The sequence below is a fragment of the Acipenser ruthenus genome, chromosome 17 (genome assembly GCF_902713425.1).
Source record: "Acipenser ruthenus chromosome 17, fAciRut3.2 maternal haplotype, whole genome shotgun sequence".
NCBI lineage: Eukaryota > Metazoa > Chordata > Actinopteri > Acipenseriformes > Acipenseridae > Acipenser > Acipenser ruthenus.
In genome coordinates, this window is record NC_081205.1 from 7,747,805 (window position 1) to 7,768,042 (window position 20,238).

The following is a 20,238-nucleotide window of genomic DNA, read 5'->3' on the forward strand; positions in this document are numbered from 1 at the left end:
ATGTACTGTACTGACATACCTTAGTACTGAAATATGTGGTATATGAATTAAGCAAAGCTGGATGCTTTATTACTGTGTTCTGAATTGTATCCAGATAAGAGAAATTGTGTGAGCATAAACCCGTGAGAGGACATTTCAGTCCCCAGGCCATTTTCATTCCACTGTCTCAAGTTATAAGCAATGACAGAAAAAAAAAACAGGATATTGTCTCTGAATATGAAAGCTAAAGATGTATCTGCATTGCCCAGTTTTCTGAGAATTGTGTATCCCTGTACTTCTCTTATGATCCCCAATGACATGCAGTGGCAGTACAAAGGTACTGCAATCAAGGGTCACCATAGTAGTGTGAGGATATTGTTATCCAGTGATATTAACCATTGTGCACTGGTATTCACTGGACAGGAGCAAGAGTCAGATAGGATTGTGATTCAGAGAATTTGTATGTTAGTAGTTTGCATGGATTTTCCACAGCAGGGTGGTGAGCTTTGCATTCCTCCCTACCCGCCCCCACCTCCACCCCCCCAGATGGAGAAGCAGTTGCAGAGGTGGGGTTGGGGAGGAATTGTGGGGCAAAAAGTTCTAAAAAAAAAGATAAGGGACTTGACTAGGGGTTTAAATAGCATGCTGATTGAAGTTTGTATGGAGGCTTACTCAGACCCCCTGAACTACACAATGGTTGCAATTCTAATAAATTGTAATAAAAGCTCTTCTTGCATCTTACAAGTTAGTTGCTTTTAAACAGTAGAAGTGAATCTTCTGTAGAGGTGTGATACCGCTCTGAGCAGTGTTTCTGGTATCGGAGCGAGCACCTGTAAATGTAACACATTGGTTAGCACTGACTCGCCTTTTGCATTTCAGTCAAGGTTTTCACCTGTTCTGTTGCTTTCACAGATAAATTGTGTGACATTTCCCCATCCAAACACCATGCCTGAACAGGAGCTACTGAAACCTGGCGAGTGGAGCTATTGCGACTACTTTTGGGTAAGAAAACTCCTCTGTTTGTATCCTAGGACACTATCACCCTTCATGTAAATGTGCTTTATTTTGCTCTTATCTGCCCCCTATTTTACTGCATTTAATCCTGTACTTCAGAATACTGTAATCTGCCAAGTGTTTAACCTGTAGTACTTTGTATTTAATCACATCCTGATGTAACTATCACTATTTAATCATATCCTGATGTAACTATCACTATTTAATCATATCCTGATGTAACTATCACTATTATCTGCTGTATTATTGAATTGTGGTTTGTCACACTTGTACTTTGCTTGAACAAAAGTTATTGTATTTCTTGCTCTTATTGTATTACTTGTATTGTAACACTTGAAATGTATTTGCTTACGATTGTAAGTCGCCCTGGATAAGGGCGTCTGCTAAGAAATAAATAATAATAATAATAATAAAAGAAAAGATAAAACTGCTGCTAAAATTCACTAAAATCTACTAATCCTCCTGCTGAATATTGACTGGCAGAAGTTGTGAAATGCAACACATATTACACAATCACGACTCGTTAGTTATACTAACAAGGGTGTTCACTTAATTGGAGCAAGTTAACTGGCTTTTGATTCTTTTTTTCGTGAACTAATATTACCCCAATCTCATAAAGTTGGGACTTCACCTCTATCCTTGTATCATCATCAAGTTTTTATCCTCCTCTGCCCCGCTGCCTTTGCAGCTGCATCTCCATTTTGGTGGTTGATGTGTTTCTTGACCTTTAGCTGTCACCCTGTCGCCTCACATTATAGACGGGCACCTCATAGGAGTTCCATGCAACTTGGATTGTCTTTGTTTGGGTCTGAGCACAGTAAAAAGTTCTGGCAAAGTGTGAAGTGTGCTTTGTGGAATGTCTGAAACCTGTAATTCTTAGTTACCCCTAAGAAATAAAGAGAAAGTTGAGTGGTTTGTGGTGCCATTTTGTTTTATATTGACATTTTCTGGAAAATCCATCACAATCTATGACCAACTAAAACACAGTATTTCTAACACTGCCTTGCATTCGGTTCTGGAACAAGTGAACACAGAACGCACACAGGAATAAATAACAAAAATACATTTGGAATGGAAGAAACACAGCTGTTATCCCCATGGTATATTTTCAGAATATTAGCTAAATCAAAATATCTTTATACTTGGCAACAACGCTGAATTTTGATGAAGGCAATGTGTTCAGCAACAGGCTTCTATCATGTTAAAAGAAAAACAAAGAGCATTAGTGACCACCTTAAAAAAATCCAGCATTTTTAAGAGATGTTTAACAAAAGTGCAAGATTAAAGGTGGTAACAAATTAGCAATGAAAACCAGCTTATGCTGTTCTTTGTATTTCTCTGAAAAACCTTTGTAAATCATCACGACTTTTTCATTTTTAATTTATTCTTTCTTTTTTTTTTTGCTCTTCAGGATGATAAGAAGGATCCCCAGGGTAACACCTCAGTGACAGGGTTTGAGGTTCTTCTTCAGAAACAGCTAAAGGGCAAACAGATGCAAAAAGAAATGGCAGAATTCATCCGGGAAAGGTAAACTGGAGTTCTGAATGCATAATTCATTTCCTACCCTTCTCTGTGAAATCTGCTTGAGTTATTTAAAAAAAAAAAAGTATTTCTTTCTTAAATGTGATATAGTATAGAGACTTTATTAAACTTACATGTCGCACACTTCCATTCACTACAAAGTCTCAAATGCGCAGTTTGAAAGACTCACATTGTATCAGACGTGTATAACATGCACTACACTCTGATAACCAGTCTTAGTTTTCATGCGTTACTTTCAGGAAGTCTGTTACGGCTTCATTTCCTAAGTCATCTCACCTCAGCTGTGTCCTCTTGATCAAATACTCATGTACAAGACACATATATTACATTTCTTTTAGTTTTTCTAAATTCAGCACTGTTGAATGTTTATTGGTTATGGATAGATGGTCTTCTAATCAAAGTGTGGTATTTGCTGAATGCATCTTAGTCAATAGGTAAAGCAACTGGTTGCATGACAGGAAAAAAACTGTTCACTTACAGGTGAAATGGCCAAGAACGTACAAAGCTACATTTAAAAATAATTTCAGGCAGTGTTAATAGCACTTGGTATATGGGAAACATTTATAATGTACTGACTATTCAATTTAACATTACATCTAACTGTTCTTTTTCAGGATAAAAATTGAAGAGGAGTATGCAAAGAGTCTTTCAAAGCTTTCTCAGATTTCTTTGGCAGCACAGGAAGAAGGGTAAGTTGATAAAAAAAGTTACATGATACAGTGAATGACCCTGAAATCTACAATCCTCTGAAGCCACACACCACATTTTTCCATAATAGACAGTTAAACATTTACAGATTCTGTCTAGATCCTTGTATACACACCTCATGTTCACAGATTTAGCTCTCATCCAATGGAACTCTGGGTTTTGTACAGCGGTTAAGATGCTTGTTTGGAACAAGCTGTAGTGTTGCCTATTCTTGCCCAGTCTCCTCTTTTTAACGTTGGTGATGTAACACAGATTCTCACAGTTTGGCGCATATGTCATAGAGGGGAGGAGTGCTGTACTGTTATAGATTCTGATGAACCCTGCTGGTGAGACAAGCAAATTGAATTTAAGTTTGACCAGACCACTTGTCGAGGGAGATTGATTCTTTTGCACAGTAGGTGAGTTATAAAGCTTGTCTAGGAACTGTGAGGGTGACCAGGATTTTCAGGTTCAAGCTTTTCCACAAAGACCATGCCGCATGCTTTCAAGGAGAATCACTCAGCACTTTTGAGATTGAAAAACTTACTCACTCTTTTAAAAACTTTCTCACAGACAAAATGTTTATCTTTGGTAACCTACGGTTGCTGCCTTACATGAACTGAATCTAAATAACCCAGAACATATTCCATCGTGAAGGAATTTGAACCCATACCTTATGTTTGTATATATTGTAGTTTTCATCTTTATGAGCAGATACAAAGCTTCTTAGTTGTCACTATCAGCATTAAGTAAAAGAAGGACCATAGATAGCTTATTATATTAATTGTCTGAAAGAAAGACAAAAGGCAAATACATATATGGGCGTACACCACATTAGTTTAGTGGTCCGCTGTGTTGAGGTGTTACCTTTATCTTTGCAATACTGTTGTACAATAGCGCAGTTTAGAGATATTTTTCCCTAGACCTCTATAAAGGTGTGTCAGTGTATCCAAACATTAGCTGATCATGCTGACATGCCAGGTGCTCTGCGCTTCACAATTTCCAATGGCTGTGCAGGACACCTGTAAAGAGAGCACTTGTGGGTGAGTGCAAGCCTGGGTAGGTTTGATTTCTGTTCAACACGCTTGTTTCTGGGTTGCACTAAAGAAGGAGTGTATTAAAGCCAGATTTAGATCACTGATCATCTTCAAAGGGGCCTCATTAAAATGCTGTTGGAGCCCACTTTTGACCATTTTTTAAATAAACTCAATGAAATTAAGTGACCTTTATCAGGTTTTAAAAACTATTTTGCTCCTTCTGAAACCACACTGATTGTTCTTTTTTCATTTGCATTATCGGTATTATAAGGGTATTCTAATTATAGTGATTCAACTTTTGATTGTCTGAATCTCAATTTTACCAGGGTTGGACAATCACATATGGGCTGCAAAATTGTCACGAAAATCACAGTTCGCTTAAATCATGATGGAGAAAGTTGCAAATAGTGTTTTCCTTAAAACGTGAGCTTTTTCACTTGGTGGCTTTTTAAAATAACCCAAACATCTCTTAATGGATAAATCGGTGGTCCACAGAAAAAAAGAGGATTCGCTTTTGCTTTTGGTGCCTGTCGTAAAATACTTTTATCATAAAAACTAAAATAAAAAAATGTGTACAATAAATAATCAATATTGAAGAAATGATCAGTAATATCACGATAATAGATTATTGTTCCAACCCTAAATTGTATGCAATTAAAGGAGTACAACACATTGTTTAGACTAAGAGCTCATTTGTCATCTGAAATAATGCAGAATTTGTGTTTGTTTTGCACTGGCAGGCAGGTTGCATTGATTCTTGTAGCCTCCAGATTATGGCACAGAGTTCAAGCTTCCCCTGCCAAAGACCTTTTGCACAGAACAATGCTTGAATTATGTTCATTTTAGCCCTATTGTTGCACAGCTTTGCTGACTTGTTCCTGCTAACTGCTTTTGTTGTTGGTGCCTTCCTCCACACTCAAGTCTTTTTTTCGTCTTTGTTGTTGCAAAGTATCTGTATGCAGTTATTGTTTCTTATTCCTGGTGCTTTTTCTTAAATGTCTTATTATAAAAAAAAATAAAAAAAGAATGCTATAAATTGCATATGTTATTTTTTTGTGCAGTAAGTCCTATCACAAATTGTTTCTTCCTCATTACATTGCTTGGGCAAACAGAGATGAATTCAAGTTATTTAGGGCTACTTCAAAAGAAAATCTATTGATTAACCTGCCAAATCACTTTAGGTACACTTTGTAAGGAATAATAAAAAAAAGCTTGAGGAATTATTTCAGACAATTTAGTTTGAAATTCTCACATGGTGGTGAGAATGTAACCATAACAGTAGCCTATACAAACATGCAAGAAGAAAAGCAAATCCAGTACTACAGTAACTTTTTGTGCACATTATCATTCATTTCAGCCTAATATCTTTATAAACAGCACAGATGTAATCCACTCAACTTGAGATAACTTATTTTATATTTATTAAAACAACACAGCCAGAAAGCAAAGTTTCCTATAATAAGTTAGCAAATTATTTTCTGGTATTTTAGAGAAATAAAAGTCACACAAGTTTGCTATTCACACAATGATCTTCACATCTTTCAAAGCAGCCAGGAGCCCTGATTCATGTTTCAAGTAGCGTGTTTGGTTGAGCGGAGAGTTCATAAGTGTGGATTTAATTGTAACTGCAAGGATGCACAACAGCATATTAACAGTTGCTTATAAATGTTCAACAGACCTGCACACAACAGAGACATGTTTGCTTTTGCATGCTCTCAGTGTTTTGGGAGAAGTCTATTTATATCATCATTTTTGTCTCCAGATCATAGTAGGCCCTAGAAAGAAATACATAATAAATAACCAGTTGAAAGCATCTGTTTTTGATATGATTACTGTCTGTCCTAAGGGATTGACACTGGAATACAGTTTTAATTTGCCTTAAGATAATATTAAAAACAGCTAAAATCCATGAAAAAAAAAACAAAAAAAACTGTGAAAAACTGAACAAGTTTTTATTTATTTAATCTATCATGCTTTGTTTAACACTCTTTTAAAGAAACCTCGGGGATAGCAGTGATTTAAAATGCAATCCTAGCCTTCAAATTGAATCCTAGCATTCAAGGAATGGAATTGTGGGTGTGTCCTTGGAGAGTCATCTGCCTTGAGAATAAATTAGCATTTCACTTGATTTCAGAATCAATATAAGCAAGTGTACCATCACATGTTCTGAAGGGAATGACTACATTTGATGTTTCATATCCTAGTTTCTTATCATTCCTACATTCTCCTTGAATTACACCAGTGACCCGAGACCTATCAATCTTAACAGAGCCCTTTCTGTTTCAGATCAATTATTCAACCCAATCTATTTGTGAATACAAATACCGCAAAAGAGCACGCATATGTATAAGAAAGAAAGTCAAGCAGACAAACACATATTATTCTGATACGTATACAAAACTGAAACTTTAAATGTTTTTAGGCATCTGAAAGGTTCTTAGATTTCTAGACGTTTCAATATAAAATAATAATTGACAGGGATTCCTACAGAAGATACTGAATTAACCTAACATGCATGGTTACTGAACTCTTGAAAGGCAGTACACAAACAGCATAGGAGTGCCTGTCAATAAACTCATCAGCTACACTTGTAATTGGATAGTGCGTTTCATTCCCCAGGGCTGTCAGCTTCTTTGCTATGACACTTCACCATCTGGTATTGTTGATTGAGGGGGAAAAAACAACATGTAAATGCAGTTGAAGACTGTACAATGTGCTGTCTGTTTGTATTTTTCCAGGACACTGGGAGAAGCTTGGGCTCAACTGAAAAAAAGCTTGGCAGATGAAGCAGAAGTTCATCTTAAATTCTCCTCGAAGGTAACCGTCAAGACAAGTGCATTAAAAAAAGTCAAATTATATCTGTAAATATCATTATATATATATATATATATATATATATATATATATATATATATATATATATATATATTTTTTTTAGATATAACTAATGTATTAATGTATTATTTATTTTAATTTACTATCACTTACATTTTAATATGTATTCATTTTTTACAGTTCATGTACAGTAATTACAATAATTATTTTAGCCTGAGGCTTGTGAAGTCTTTTTTATATGGGGAGTCAATTACAGGGGAGAAATGCCAAAAAGTTGGCTTTGTAATTACGAAAATATTACAACATAATACAGGTGCAGTGCAGGTAGTGCTTACACTGTACTAACACTTTAATTGCTTAATGGTGGATACAATTACAGATACAGAGCTGCAATCTATCTATCATACTTGAAATGTACAGTCTTTCTGTCCCTTAAATAAAGATAATTATCAGCAAATTATATGTGTGTGACATTATAATTTGCCCCAAATCATAAACAAGCCCATTGTTTAGTGACCCAAGATGAGACCAAAAACTGACAGGAAATGACCCCTGTTCACTTCCTTTGTTTATATGAGGAAAGTAAATAACACGTGAAGAATTTCCTGGAGTGAATAGTGAGGAAGTCTCAGTTCTGATAAAATACTCATTTTGTATTATTGATGGCCCGGTATAATATGTCCAGGCTTGATTGCACCCATGGTTTTTTAGAGCTTCTAACATCATCTCATCTCACGACAGGGGACTGGACAGAATCTGTAACAGCAGTGTATCACACAACACTGCTCGTTACACATTGTACTGTCTGACTGATATGATTGCCTGTATGTGGCCGCGTGTGACAGATACCATCTGACACAGGCATCTGGAATCTCCTTGTTTCGTGTGCATTGTATTGGTAAATATGTGTTCCATTTCTCATATGTCTTTCCAGCTGCAAAGTGAAGTGGAGAAACCTCTTCTTACATTCCGAGACAACTTTAAAAAAGATATGAAAAAATTCGATCACCATATCACTGACCTTCGAAAACAGCTAGCCAGTCGCTACGCTGCCGTAGAAAAGGTAAGACGCAGAGTAATAGCTAAACTATAGCAGTACATAAAAAAGGGATTGGATATTCTCAATAACCAAACCACAATGCCATAGCCACATCAGTGTCTTCTTCTTACAGTAGGTATCTACAGTAGTAGCTCTATCATGTGTAGATTATAAAATGTGAATATGTTGTTGAAGTAACGGTTAAACAGATATTAAATTAACACCAACCACTTTTAGAATATGCAGTCCTTTGGCATTATATTTGATAATGATTACCTTGGTTTTTATTTTGTGGACCTCAGTTAAACATTCATGAGCTACATGTAGCTAGCCACCAATAAATAACTACCGTAAACATCTTTCGTTTGCATGTGTTTTGTGGTGACGAATGGTAGAATCTAATGAAAAAAGATGCTTAACCAACACTAGTGCTCTCCATCCATGTTGATTATTATCAATTATAATCAATTAGTTGCTGATTGCACCTCTAGCATGGTTTCGTTCAGGATGAACAGTTTAAGAAAATATTTCTAGTATGTGTTGAATGCGGAAATGAACATTGCTGGCACACTTTTTATTTTGACATTCCATCTAAGCTGATGGCCAGTTGAAGCTGTTTCTGCATACCTAACTAAAGGTTCATTGAAAGGGTATAAACTGAGCCTGGAAGATCTGTTAGTAGCTTAGGAAAATCCTCCTGAGATGTGCATTTTTGAGATGGCAAATGTGACTTAATAACGGATTAGGTTGTAGTTTTTAAAAAAATCCAGGGCATGTCAATAGTATAATAATTGTGTCTTTCATTTTGTTATTATAAATCACATTTGAGAACTCAACCAATCACTGTTAAGAATTTGTCAAAATTACATGATATCTTTTGTATAGATGTCATCCTGTGCAGAAAACATACAGTACTATTCTAAACTTTAAAAAAAAAATACTAATAATGTTAATAGTGTAAAACAACATAGGTGTGCAGATATTGGAGTGTTTTATTGTGATTATAAAAATGGCACAGCCCACCCCACCCCAAACAGTGAATAGGTTGTCAAGTGAATCAGTCACAGTGTTTCTGAAAGTCCCAAGCCATGCTGAGTGGTTCTGAAAGTCTCAAGCCATGCTGAGTGGTTCTGAAAGTCCCAAGCCATGCTGAGTGTTTCTGAAAGTCCCAAGCCATGCTGAGTGGTTCTGAAAGTCTCAAACCATGCTGAGTGGTTCTGAAAGTCTCAAGCCATGCTGAGTGGTTCTGAAAGTCTCAAACCATGCTGAGTGGTTCTGAAGGTCCTAAACCATGTTGGTATGGTTGAAACACTTGAGATTACACCCCCTTTCCTTCACATTTTATAATATGGGATTTGAATGTTGGTGCTTGTGAGTTGAGTAATCCTCTACGGTACTGGCTGCAGTCAGCCAACTATCCCTATGACAGAGACAGTCAAGTCAAGCAGGAATCACAGATGCATAGCTTTGAGTACAAAGCCATATGCACTAGTCTCACTGACAATAGCGAGATCCATTGTATTTATGTTATCTAATCAAAGATCAGAACATAGAACTACATTTCCTATCTTTAGAGGTGCCATCAGCAACTCATTTCCTAATCGAATATCATAGAAGTAAAAATCAGCAATAATTATTATTATTATTTAGTTCTTAACAGGCGCCCTTATCCAGGGCGACTTACAATTGTTACAAGATATCACATTATTTTTACATACAATTACCCATTTATACAGCTGGGTTTTTACTGGAGCAATCTAGGTAAAGTACCTTGCTCAAGGGTACAGCAGCAGTGTCCCCCCCACCTGGGATTGAACCCACGACCCTCTGGTCAAGAGTCCAGAGCCCTAACCACTACTCCACACTGCTGCCCCTTGATGCAGTAATCAAAAGCAAGAAGCAAAACAAGCAAGCAAGAAGCAAAACAAAGCATATGCTCTCCACAAAAACCTGTAAACATGCATGTGGTATTATAATTAATGATGTATGTATTGAGAAACTTTATTATTAAAAAACAGGACAAAATATACTTTTTTCATTATATTCTGACATTTCTCCTCAAAAAATAATTTAAAAAAGCAAGTTCTTTAGTCTAGCAACATGCAAGGAAAGCATGTGTTACTGGGCAGCTACACTGTGAGGTTTAAAATAGGGCTGCAATACGATTAATCAGTCACTGAATGTTTAATGTTTAATCGATCAGTACACTGTTGCATCCCCACCTATCTGAAAGCTTCAAGTCGTAATTTATTCGTTTTGCAAGGCACGGAAAGCGCTGACAGATAGACAGAAAGACCTGGAGATGAAAACCCAGCAGCTGGAGATTAAACTGAGCAACAAAACAGAGGAAGACATCAAGAAGGCCAGGAGGAAATCCACGCAAGCAGGTCAGAGTTCAGGGTCCCTGCTCAATGACGTCAGCACTAACACACAGGCGACAGCAATATCCACCTTTCAGTGTGTGTGTGAACAGAGCCGATTGAGGCTGAATTTCTCATGTACTTTCAGTCTGCTTGTCAGTTTAAAATGAGGCTTTAGTCTTTATACTTTCCTGTCCTTCCCCTGAAATCTGTTTGGTAAAAACCTTGTAATCATTCGGACATTGCTTTAGAATCATCTAATAACATGAGTATTTAATCATTAGTGTTCCCATGTAAAGTATGTCATTGATATACATCTCCCACCACAGCTATAAATTCAAAATTAGAGTATGATGAAGAAGTTGATGACCATGGCATATCAACAGTATGCACAGAATAGTACGTGCGTACGACCACCTCCACTGTATCGCCTTTGCAGGGGATTACTTTCCCAGAGGGGGATAATATGGGGTAACAAACTTCCAGTCATGGGGCAGAACATATATTACTTTGTATTTACCAGTCCATGGTAAAATATAGCACTGTTTAGTTAGTCAAGTCAGATACTAGTCCTAGTCAAGATCCTCATTGATGGGCAGTATTTAAAATACTCTTTCATCAGTACTGTGGGAGTAAAACACATTTTTATAAAGATTTATGAGTGATGATAAAGCAGCTATAAAAGTACAATAATAATAAATAGCAGCAGTAGGTGAAACAATACAACTTGTGAAACAATAAGCTATGGCGGGGGTTGTCTGTATAATTGCATACATGCTTTAATTTCGTACTAATATACACCCTGGGAGCCTATGCAGTGTGTTAGCTAAATGTCGGAGTAGTAGCGTCAGTGGGCGTTACCTATTTACATGCTCCCCAGTGGCTAATCTCTTGGCAACAGCTGAGAATTGTATAAAAGAAGGTTTTGTCTGGCTGAGGCCACCCTTTCTAAACTCATGGAAATAATTGAAAACATAAACTCTGACTAAAAACCACTGGACGGATTTCTAGACAGACATTTATCTCAGCCAGTTGGAAGAAATCTTGTTTGGGGAAAATCAAAAACGTACGCCCTTTTTCCGTAGGTGCAGTTAAAAATGATGTCTAGTGCATATAAATACACAATGACACAGTCAATATGATTTTGAAAGGTTCTGTACTTTGTCTTTGCACCACAAAGCTTGCAAATCCTGCTGGAAAACACAAAGGGTTTAGGGATTCCTTGGTGGAATAGCTATAGTTTTGTGAGCCAAGCCCTGGCACAGCACACAGTTTGAAATACAGCCAGATAGTCCCAGACTGGGCTGACCCAACAAGGTCAGCTGAGCTTACTCGTCTTAGTAAACTAAGTCTAGGGTAGGAAAGGTTAGTTTATGTACAGTATTTTAAGATGACAGAACGTCTCTCAGTAGTAACCCCCCCACATGCATTATTGTGCAGTCCGTCCTCAGTGTTTAAGTCTGTTATGTTATAAAAATAATGGCATGTTATAAAAAATACCACAGATATCTATAACTAGCAGTGTTTGACTAGTGGTATAGCCTATACTTGTTAAATATGGTTATCAGGTGAAGGTCAGGACACTGATGCAGTTGTTCTTATTGGTTTGTGAGTGTATGCATTTTATATCTGTTTAAGTTGCATTCAGGTAGCTTTCATATGTCTCTTTTCTTTTAAGAATTACAAGTACTTGAATAAATTAATTAAATTAATGTGCTAACTGAGTCAGGGAACATGGAGCTATTGTATATAATCACCCTGTTTTAAATATTAAAGATTATTATTATTAATAATAATAATAATAATAATAATAATAATAATAATAATAATAATAATAATAATAATAATAATAATTCATTTAACACTGTTATGGCTGTCAGTTTCATCTTTCTTATAAGATTGTTTTAATTATTACTGACCCCTCTGTGTTAGTGTGTGAGCATGTTGCTAATTATTAACTGGGTAATCTTGTTGTATATAGTTAATTTCTACAGGTTATTTACTACAGGTTATTTACTTATGTATATATGTACGTTATGAATGCACAGAATGTATGTATTAGTTTTGTCCACAACTATTGATCTCAGAATTTTGATAGTTTTAAATATTGAACTTTCCAAATTGTATTATTAAACATTTTCTAATTGATTTATTTAAGCAGGCAAGAACCATTGATATATACATCTCATTTGTAAGGTGGTCCTGGCAATGTGTACACTGCAGCGGTTTCTATAGATTATATTACAGCAATGGATGAGTACCGGTACATTAAAATACATTTTCTCCAGTTTCAAGCTAATTAAGTTAAATCTGTCTTGTCATTTACATGACACATTACATTGCTTGACATTCGTGACCGGTTTATATTATAAAACACATGCAGAATGACGACAGTTAGATTGTACTTCTCATCGGAAAAGAGAAGATGGAACAATATAAATAGCGACACAGTATAAGCCTTTGCTGCCACCTGCTGTATTAAACTAGTATTACACATTATAAAAAGATCAAACAGGATACATGCTCATAGTAGTACACTATGAGTTTGATTAAAATTGTACGGTTAAAAGACTATTGGTATTTGTGCAGAGCAATCCCAAGAATAAAGATTTCATTGCCAAATAGTGAAAGCGCTCTGTACATCTTTGACAATAGAAGGTGCAGGAGGAATCGAAATTTAAGCTCAGACAATGAAATGGGCTGAATGAAAGATGCAAACTGTAGCAGTTATTGTAACCAACCTGACGGTTCTATCAGCAAACACAATGAATAATTGTGGTTTATTTTCATTGTAGGTGATGAACTCATGCGCTGTGTGGATCTCTATAACCAGGCCCAGTCCAAGTGGTTTGAAGAAATGGTGACGACAACTTTGGTATGGAAAAAATACTTTGATATTGGTTAGAACATGCTTACTTGTAGGCATCACATTATCTTCCATCTTAAATAATGTTTGCCTGCCAGTGCCCAGCGATGGGTTTCAGTGATTCAGTCTTTTTAATAATAGAGCACAGATAGCTTGTATTTAAAGTGTTACACAACCCTCTGCAGTGTTTACAACAATTACATTACTTTACCTTTGCTATATCCCATATTGTCCATATTGAAGCAGTTTTTCCCACATATTCCTGGTAGTTTTGATTTTTTTTTTTTTTTTTTATCTATAGGTAAATATGCTAGGGAATTACTTTTTTCCAACTTTCACTGGGGAACGTTGGCCAGGAGAAAGAGATTCTTAATTCTAAACAATGCAGTGTATCCAATTCATGCTCCCTCTTGCAACAGTGGTCTGACGCTGTGATTGAAATGAGTGGCAATGTGGGAACAGAAAACCAGCTTGTTGCAGGACAGAGGGTGGTCTGGATACACTGCAATACTCCTGGTGAACACTTCCGAGTATATATTGAAAAATGTAGTGCCCGGTTGATGTGCGATCCATGATATTAAAAAGTCAAAAGCAATACAGATAACACAAAACAGAGAAAAGGTAACAATGTGTTTCTTATAAAAATTACAGGGTGTTCTGTGACACTTTAATACAGCATCCTGGTATACTAAGTTTCTTTACACCGTATCTGCCTTTTATTATAGAAGGTCCTGTGAGAGTCAATTCATAGTGTCTTCTGTTGGTTTTTCAGGAGCTGGAGAGATTGGAGGTGGAACGGGTAGAGATGATACGGCAGCACCTTTGTCAGTACACACAGTTGAGACATGAAACCGACATGTTCAACCAAAGTGTAAGAGAACACACAGCTTTGTTAACTGACTCCCATATTATTGTTAATGACTGCAATAATGTTTCCAGACTTTTTGATTTAAGTTTTCTGTCCCTAAACTATTCTAGGTTTAACTTGTTTTTATTCTTACATACCAGTAACATAGAGTACTAGACTTATATTACACATTTTGCATTCAGTGTTGGGAATCTTTGTACCACAAATGAATGGGATCAAGTTTCCTTTCATTTGCAATAGATGGGGCTGGTGCTTCTGGAGCTGATCTTAGTTCTGTTTGGCAAACTAGAACTGAGAAGCAGCTCCTGAACTCATTGTCAAATCACCACGACACAGACTTGCCAAACAAATAAAAAAGACAAGTCATTGAAAGCATGTTACTTAATTGAAATAAGTTCTCAGAATGACTGCACACCATAAAAAGGTAAAGGGGCCAGAAAACAATTGATGCTATGGCTGTGCTAACGGCACAAACTGTATGCAATATAATAATGACTATACTGTATATAGTATAAAACCGTTTTTTCAATTTGGTTCACGGGTTGCATGTGCATTACCTGTCCAATCTGAATAGATTTTTCACAATGCTGTATAAAATCTCTTTTTATGAATTCCTTCCTGGAAATGACACCTCCTCAAGAAAGAGCTGGACAGATAGAAGAGTTTCTCACATGTGTTGAAGTAGTTTAACATGACACTTAAGATTCCATGCCTGAATATCTGCAGCTTCGTGAAGCTATGTGATGGAAGTTACTTGCTTCATGTTACTGCCCATTTGCTCTGACAAGTGTGAAATACTGCTGTCAGATGATTGAAGGAGAGCACCTAATATCTTTCAAAATGTTACAAATAAATCATTTAGGTTATTTAAGAGGTTATTACACTGTAGTGTAGCCAGATTCAATCTGGAGGTGAAATGCTTATATAATGTAAGAATACATTATTATTAACTATTTACGAGGCATACAAATATGTTGTCAGAGCTAGGGTTAAATTACATATTCAGTCGCTTTGTGAAATGTAATATGAAAGCCTTCCAACTGTTGATTTTACAATTGTAATTTAGTTATATTGTTTTGGCCAGGATATTATTCACCTTCTACAATCAAATTACAGTTTTCCCATATGTGATGGTGTTTCATACAAAACAACGTGAACTATACCCTATCTTTTAGCAAGATTTTTTTTCTCCTTTTAAAAAGTAGGATTAAATAAAATACCTCATATTCCCCATATTCTCTACCTTATACCTCACTTAAGGAATTAAACAATGCTCGATTTTGCTTGTCACAGTGGGAATTATTAGCCTACCAACAAAAACAGAGGAGTGTTTTATTGTACCCTTATACAGTCTTTAATTTACATAAATTACAAGAAAATGCCTCCTGGGCTGTACATGAAATTACTTCACAATTATGAAAATCATATGATGGTTTAGTATAAAAATAAGCATAGTTTAAATTCTATTAACCATTTTTCTTTGCTGGCCAAACCCCTTTACGCTCAGCCAGTCCCATACTTTGGAACTGACAGCCCGTTTTCTTTGCAGCAGTCAGTTTATTTCTAAGAGAAGGGTTGTGGACTGAGGTGCTGATTTTTTTATATTTGTTCGCTCCTATTAACAGACTGTGGAGACGGTGGATCAGCTGCTTCAGAAGGTTGAACCTGCCAAGGATCGGGAACTCTGGGTAAAAGAGCACAAGACTGGGGACATCCGGCCGGTGGACATGGACATATAGATGAGCTTCCCAATTTTTCTTCTTTTGATTGGTTTAGTGAAGGTTTTCGGACAGAAACATATATATATATACATATATAGAAACACATATATACAGACTGGTATGCAACTTAGCTTTTCAGAGGTAACCAATACACAGAGATACTGTAACACTTTTTGGCTTAATGACCATTATAAAAACTGCAGTGGGATTTTGAGCTTTTATATTTTAACAAAAAACATATTACAGAACTGAAGCCAAATGTGTACCGCCTAACAGGAATAAATTAAACTGGTAACACTTATACATATTTAAACAGTATATGTGTTGTAAGAAGCAGCTTGGTTTTACATTTATTAATATACTTTAATGTGGCAGATTAAAATGCAATATAGAAAAATATTCATGTAAATATGCTTGTCTTTATTTCTTCTTGTCAATATTTGTCTATGGAGATAAACTGCGGAAATCAATACTGTTCAAAAATGGACAGCCTTTTAAATTAATCCAGGAGATCACCGCTAAATAAGTTAAATACAATGCGTTTTAGGTATCAGTTACTTTGAGGTGCAAATATTGACACCTACTATTAATTTCAATTTAATTCCGTGGAGTTGCACACAATATACTTTGGGCTTGAAACGTCAAGTTTCTTAATCCTCAACAGTTCTGAATCCTAGCATTACTGGAAAACTAGTAACAGGACAACCAGACAGCTACATGATTGACTAAGTATCTAAAACCACAGAGTAGTGCTAATCATTACAGAGTAGTACTTATTTCCATATCATCCATAACTATAAAACATCCAATAGTGCTAAGATAAGAAATATTCAAAGAAACAAAATCAATTCAATGATAAATGTTTTGAAGTCTTTTTTTAATGGAAGTCTTTTTTAATGTCTTTGATGTCATTTAGTTACCGGTAGGGTTAGTTAGGTTGTCAATTCGAAAAGTTACGTAGTGCTGGAAGAGGTCATTGTGAGAAGAAAGGCATTATTTGAAGTACAGGGATTAGAAACCTGCCAGAACATTGCAAGTAAGGCAGAGAGTTAGAACAGCTGGGGGGGGGGGGCTTAGGTCAGCCAGGGTGTCCTCAGCTCATGTCGCACCAGCGCCCCCTGTAGACTGGCCGGGCGCCTGCGGGATTGCCTGTAAGATGCCCAGAGCTGCGTTGTCCTCCTTACAAATTGGGAGAAAAACAGGGTAAAATCAATTGGCGACTACAACATTTTTTAATTTAAAAAAAATTATAATACTGTGCTGAAATGATATTTGATCATTCATGAATGATTACTGTCTCAAATTCCATCAGGAAATGATCAGCATTCCATAAAATAGTCATCCATTATAAGACTGTTCCTCTGAATTCGTACATTATACATTATACATATATTATACATATCTGGACAGCCCCACAAAGGTGTTACAGTCTCTTTGCATCATACAGTATGATAACTGGTTCTTACAGTAATGCCATTTTGAACCTCCACACTTGAGGGCAAACAACTGCTATAATTGACTTTACCAGTCTGTAACAACTTGTGTGCACAATGATGGTATACAGAGCAAATTTGTATTCAGTGCCTTTTGTGTAAAACACAAAAAAGTTAACCAGTTTACCCGACTCCTTGTTTACTTTCACTTATACTCCATGCCTGTTCACTTGTCAAGGTGGAAGAGCTTCTCTTTTGCATGCTAAGCATGTATATAATTATAAAATGCAAAAAAAAAAAAAAACACACAAAAAAAAATGCTTTTGCAGTGACTGACTTCAACAACAACTTTCATACTAAACGCGTAGTTCAGAAGTCAGGACTTATACTGTATGGGTTGCAAAATTGTATAAACAGTCCACCTGCTATTTGTAAGGAATTATGATACACATTTCTTCATAAATAAGCACCTTTAAAATTGCAAAAACTCGGTGCCATTTTATGCATTTGTATTCCTAAACTGCAGTATTTGTTGATAATCGTACTACACATTTCAGTCATCAAGTTACATACAAGTACTAGCTCAATAGATTACACTATGAAGCATTTCTGCTGTCTTACGTCATTTCTGTAGCCTTTTTTTTTAAATTTAGACAAATGTATTTACTGAAATGAGTGATAACTACCTTATCTTTTTTTTTTAAATTAATTTCAGGATATGTAAATATTTTAAACAGAACTGCTGCATCCTGGTACCTTCGCTGTAGGTCACTTGGTTTACTGCAGCTAGGCCATTGCCATGAATTTGAACTTTTTTTTATTTGAAGTATAACAAACAAGCAAGGATATTTAACACAAGAAGACAGGGGGATTACAATGGGGGTTGTGCCAATAAGAAAACACTGTGGTCAAGATACCCAAATGAATTACATTTGTTTACTGAAAGTACCATGCTTTAAAAGCAAGGTAGAATAAAGTGCTAATAGGCTTTGTAGCTCTCAATGATTCCAGCAGCGTTATTCCAAGACCATTTCGTCAATAGAATTATAATAATCCAATGAAAAAGGGCTTTGTACACAGACTCATTTGAGCATGTAATAGCCCTTACAGAAGTCAAAAGACATCGAATGAAAAAATCCCAACAATTACAACCATAATCATCAGCCATTCCTATAGATCATGTACATAACTGAAAAGGATTTTGTGAATATTGTCGTTGTCTTGATGGTATACTGTATCTAGAGTTGCTACCCTTTATCAGAATGGCAACTATGTGGAACATGTGAGGTCTAGTATTTCAAAGTACAGTCTTGAAAGATTTTATATATATATATATATATATATATATATATATATATATATATATATATATATATATATATATATATATATATATATATATATATATATATATATATTAACATTGTTTATGTTTAATATATAACTATCAGCACATGCTTTTCTTTTCCAGGTCTTGCTTTATTTAGTACAATCCATTTATGTATTGTGTAATTAACATATCTTGTTTCTTGAATACTGGAACAGCATGGGCAGACTTTTAATTGTAGTGTATATTTTCATATTTATTATATAGTCAAACAACCATAGCTTTGAATGCTAATGAGATGTTATATATAACCCAGCCATTTTCAGTAATACAACTATAGAGTAACAGATTAGTTCAATGAAACGTGGAGAGTCTTTCAAAACAATACAATGTGCTATACTGGGTTATTCCAGCAGGTGGCAGAGTTGTTACATAAAAACGGATGGATACAGAAAAGGACATCTGTGCTCAAACTGCTTTACATCTCCCTCACACCAAATTTAATTTCTCCTCCACGATTCGATTACCGTTTTGTGCTGATAATATTTATATACCCTTCCACTACTGGACGACAATGACAACGAGTTCTAGCTAATTTGGCTTTTTTATTCTTGGTAACTAAATGGACCAAAGACTAGAACAAGTCAAGAGATGTTTTTATTTGCTTGAATATTCTTTGAAAATGTAAATGAATATTTAAGATGATTTAATCTCGAGAGTAAAATAAACCCAGTACTCCATAACATTACCTGAAGGAAAACATATTTTATTTTTTAATGTATTTTTTATTATTTTTTTGATACTGTCATTGTTCAATTCTTTTATATGACCGAATATGAACATTTTTGCCAGCAAATACTTTTCAAGCAATGTTTGTTTGGATAGTGGAATGTTTGTCCAGTACAATTTATTGACCTTCTCTTTGGTGTGGACTGAAGGACTGTAATGCAGTTATGTCCACGGCATGTTACTCTGACACCAGATGAGGTGAAAACTCAGTAATAAACTTTTAATAAAAACCAGTAAAAGATAGACTACTGAGGTTTGAAGTTTGGTTTTTACAGCTGCTATCAGTGTGCATTTCATTATGATGGGTCAATTCAGATTACAGGTCACTTTGGGTGAGCGAGGGTCGACCATTTTTTGATATTCTGAAAAAGTTGACATGCCTTTCCAGTTGGTATCCAGAGTTTGAATCTATTGTTAGGAAAGCTTAAATTCATATATAATATATATTCAACATTATACATGTACTTAAACTTCAGCTGGCATCTACTTTGTATACATTATTTTTTGCTATACATTCTATGTAGGTTAAATCAGTTAACAGGACCAATTTGGATGCCAAAAATCCTGAGAATCCAGACGATAATATATTTTATTTTAGCAGCTGTTAGCAACTGGGAATTTCTATATAGTCATTGTATACCTGCTGAAGAATAACATCTTACTGGTAGTTCTGAGCTCAGCATCAAGGTGCAACTAACAATGTATTTTCATATTTTTGTACAAAGACTAACAATCAAAAAC

General features: G+C 35.6%; 1 protein-coding gene across 3 annotated transcripts in view; it reads left to right on the forward strand.

Moving 5' to 3' along the window:
- LOC117423642 (growth arrest-specific protein 7) overlaps positions 1-18,697 on the forward strand; it is a 96,183-nt gene extending 77,486 nt beyond the window's left edge. For all 3 annotated transcript variants that reach the window (XM_034039710.3, XM_034039711.3, XM_034039712.3), the window contains 9 exons: positions 892-981; positions 2,405-2,520; positions 3,150-3,224; positions 6,998-7,076; positions 8,029-8,157; positions 10,397-10,520; positions 13,289-13,368; positions 14,132-14,230; positions 15,853-18,697. In XM_034039710.3, the coding sequence (XP_033895601.1) occupies positions 892-981; positions 2,405-2,520; positions 3,150-3,224; positions 6,998-7,076; positions 8,029-8,157; positions 10,397-10,520; positions 13,289-13,368; positions 14,132-14,230; positions 15,853-15,966 (906 nt within the window). In that variant the 3' untranslated portion in view covers positions 15,967-18,697. The remainder of the gene's footprint in view (positions 1-891; positions 982-2,404; positions 2,521-3,149; positions 3,225-6,997; positions 7,077-8,028; positions 8,158-10,396; positions 10,521-13,288; positions 13,369-14,131; positions 14,231-15,852) is intronic.
- The last annotated feature ends 1,541 nt before the right edge of the window (positions 18,698-20,238 follow it).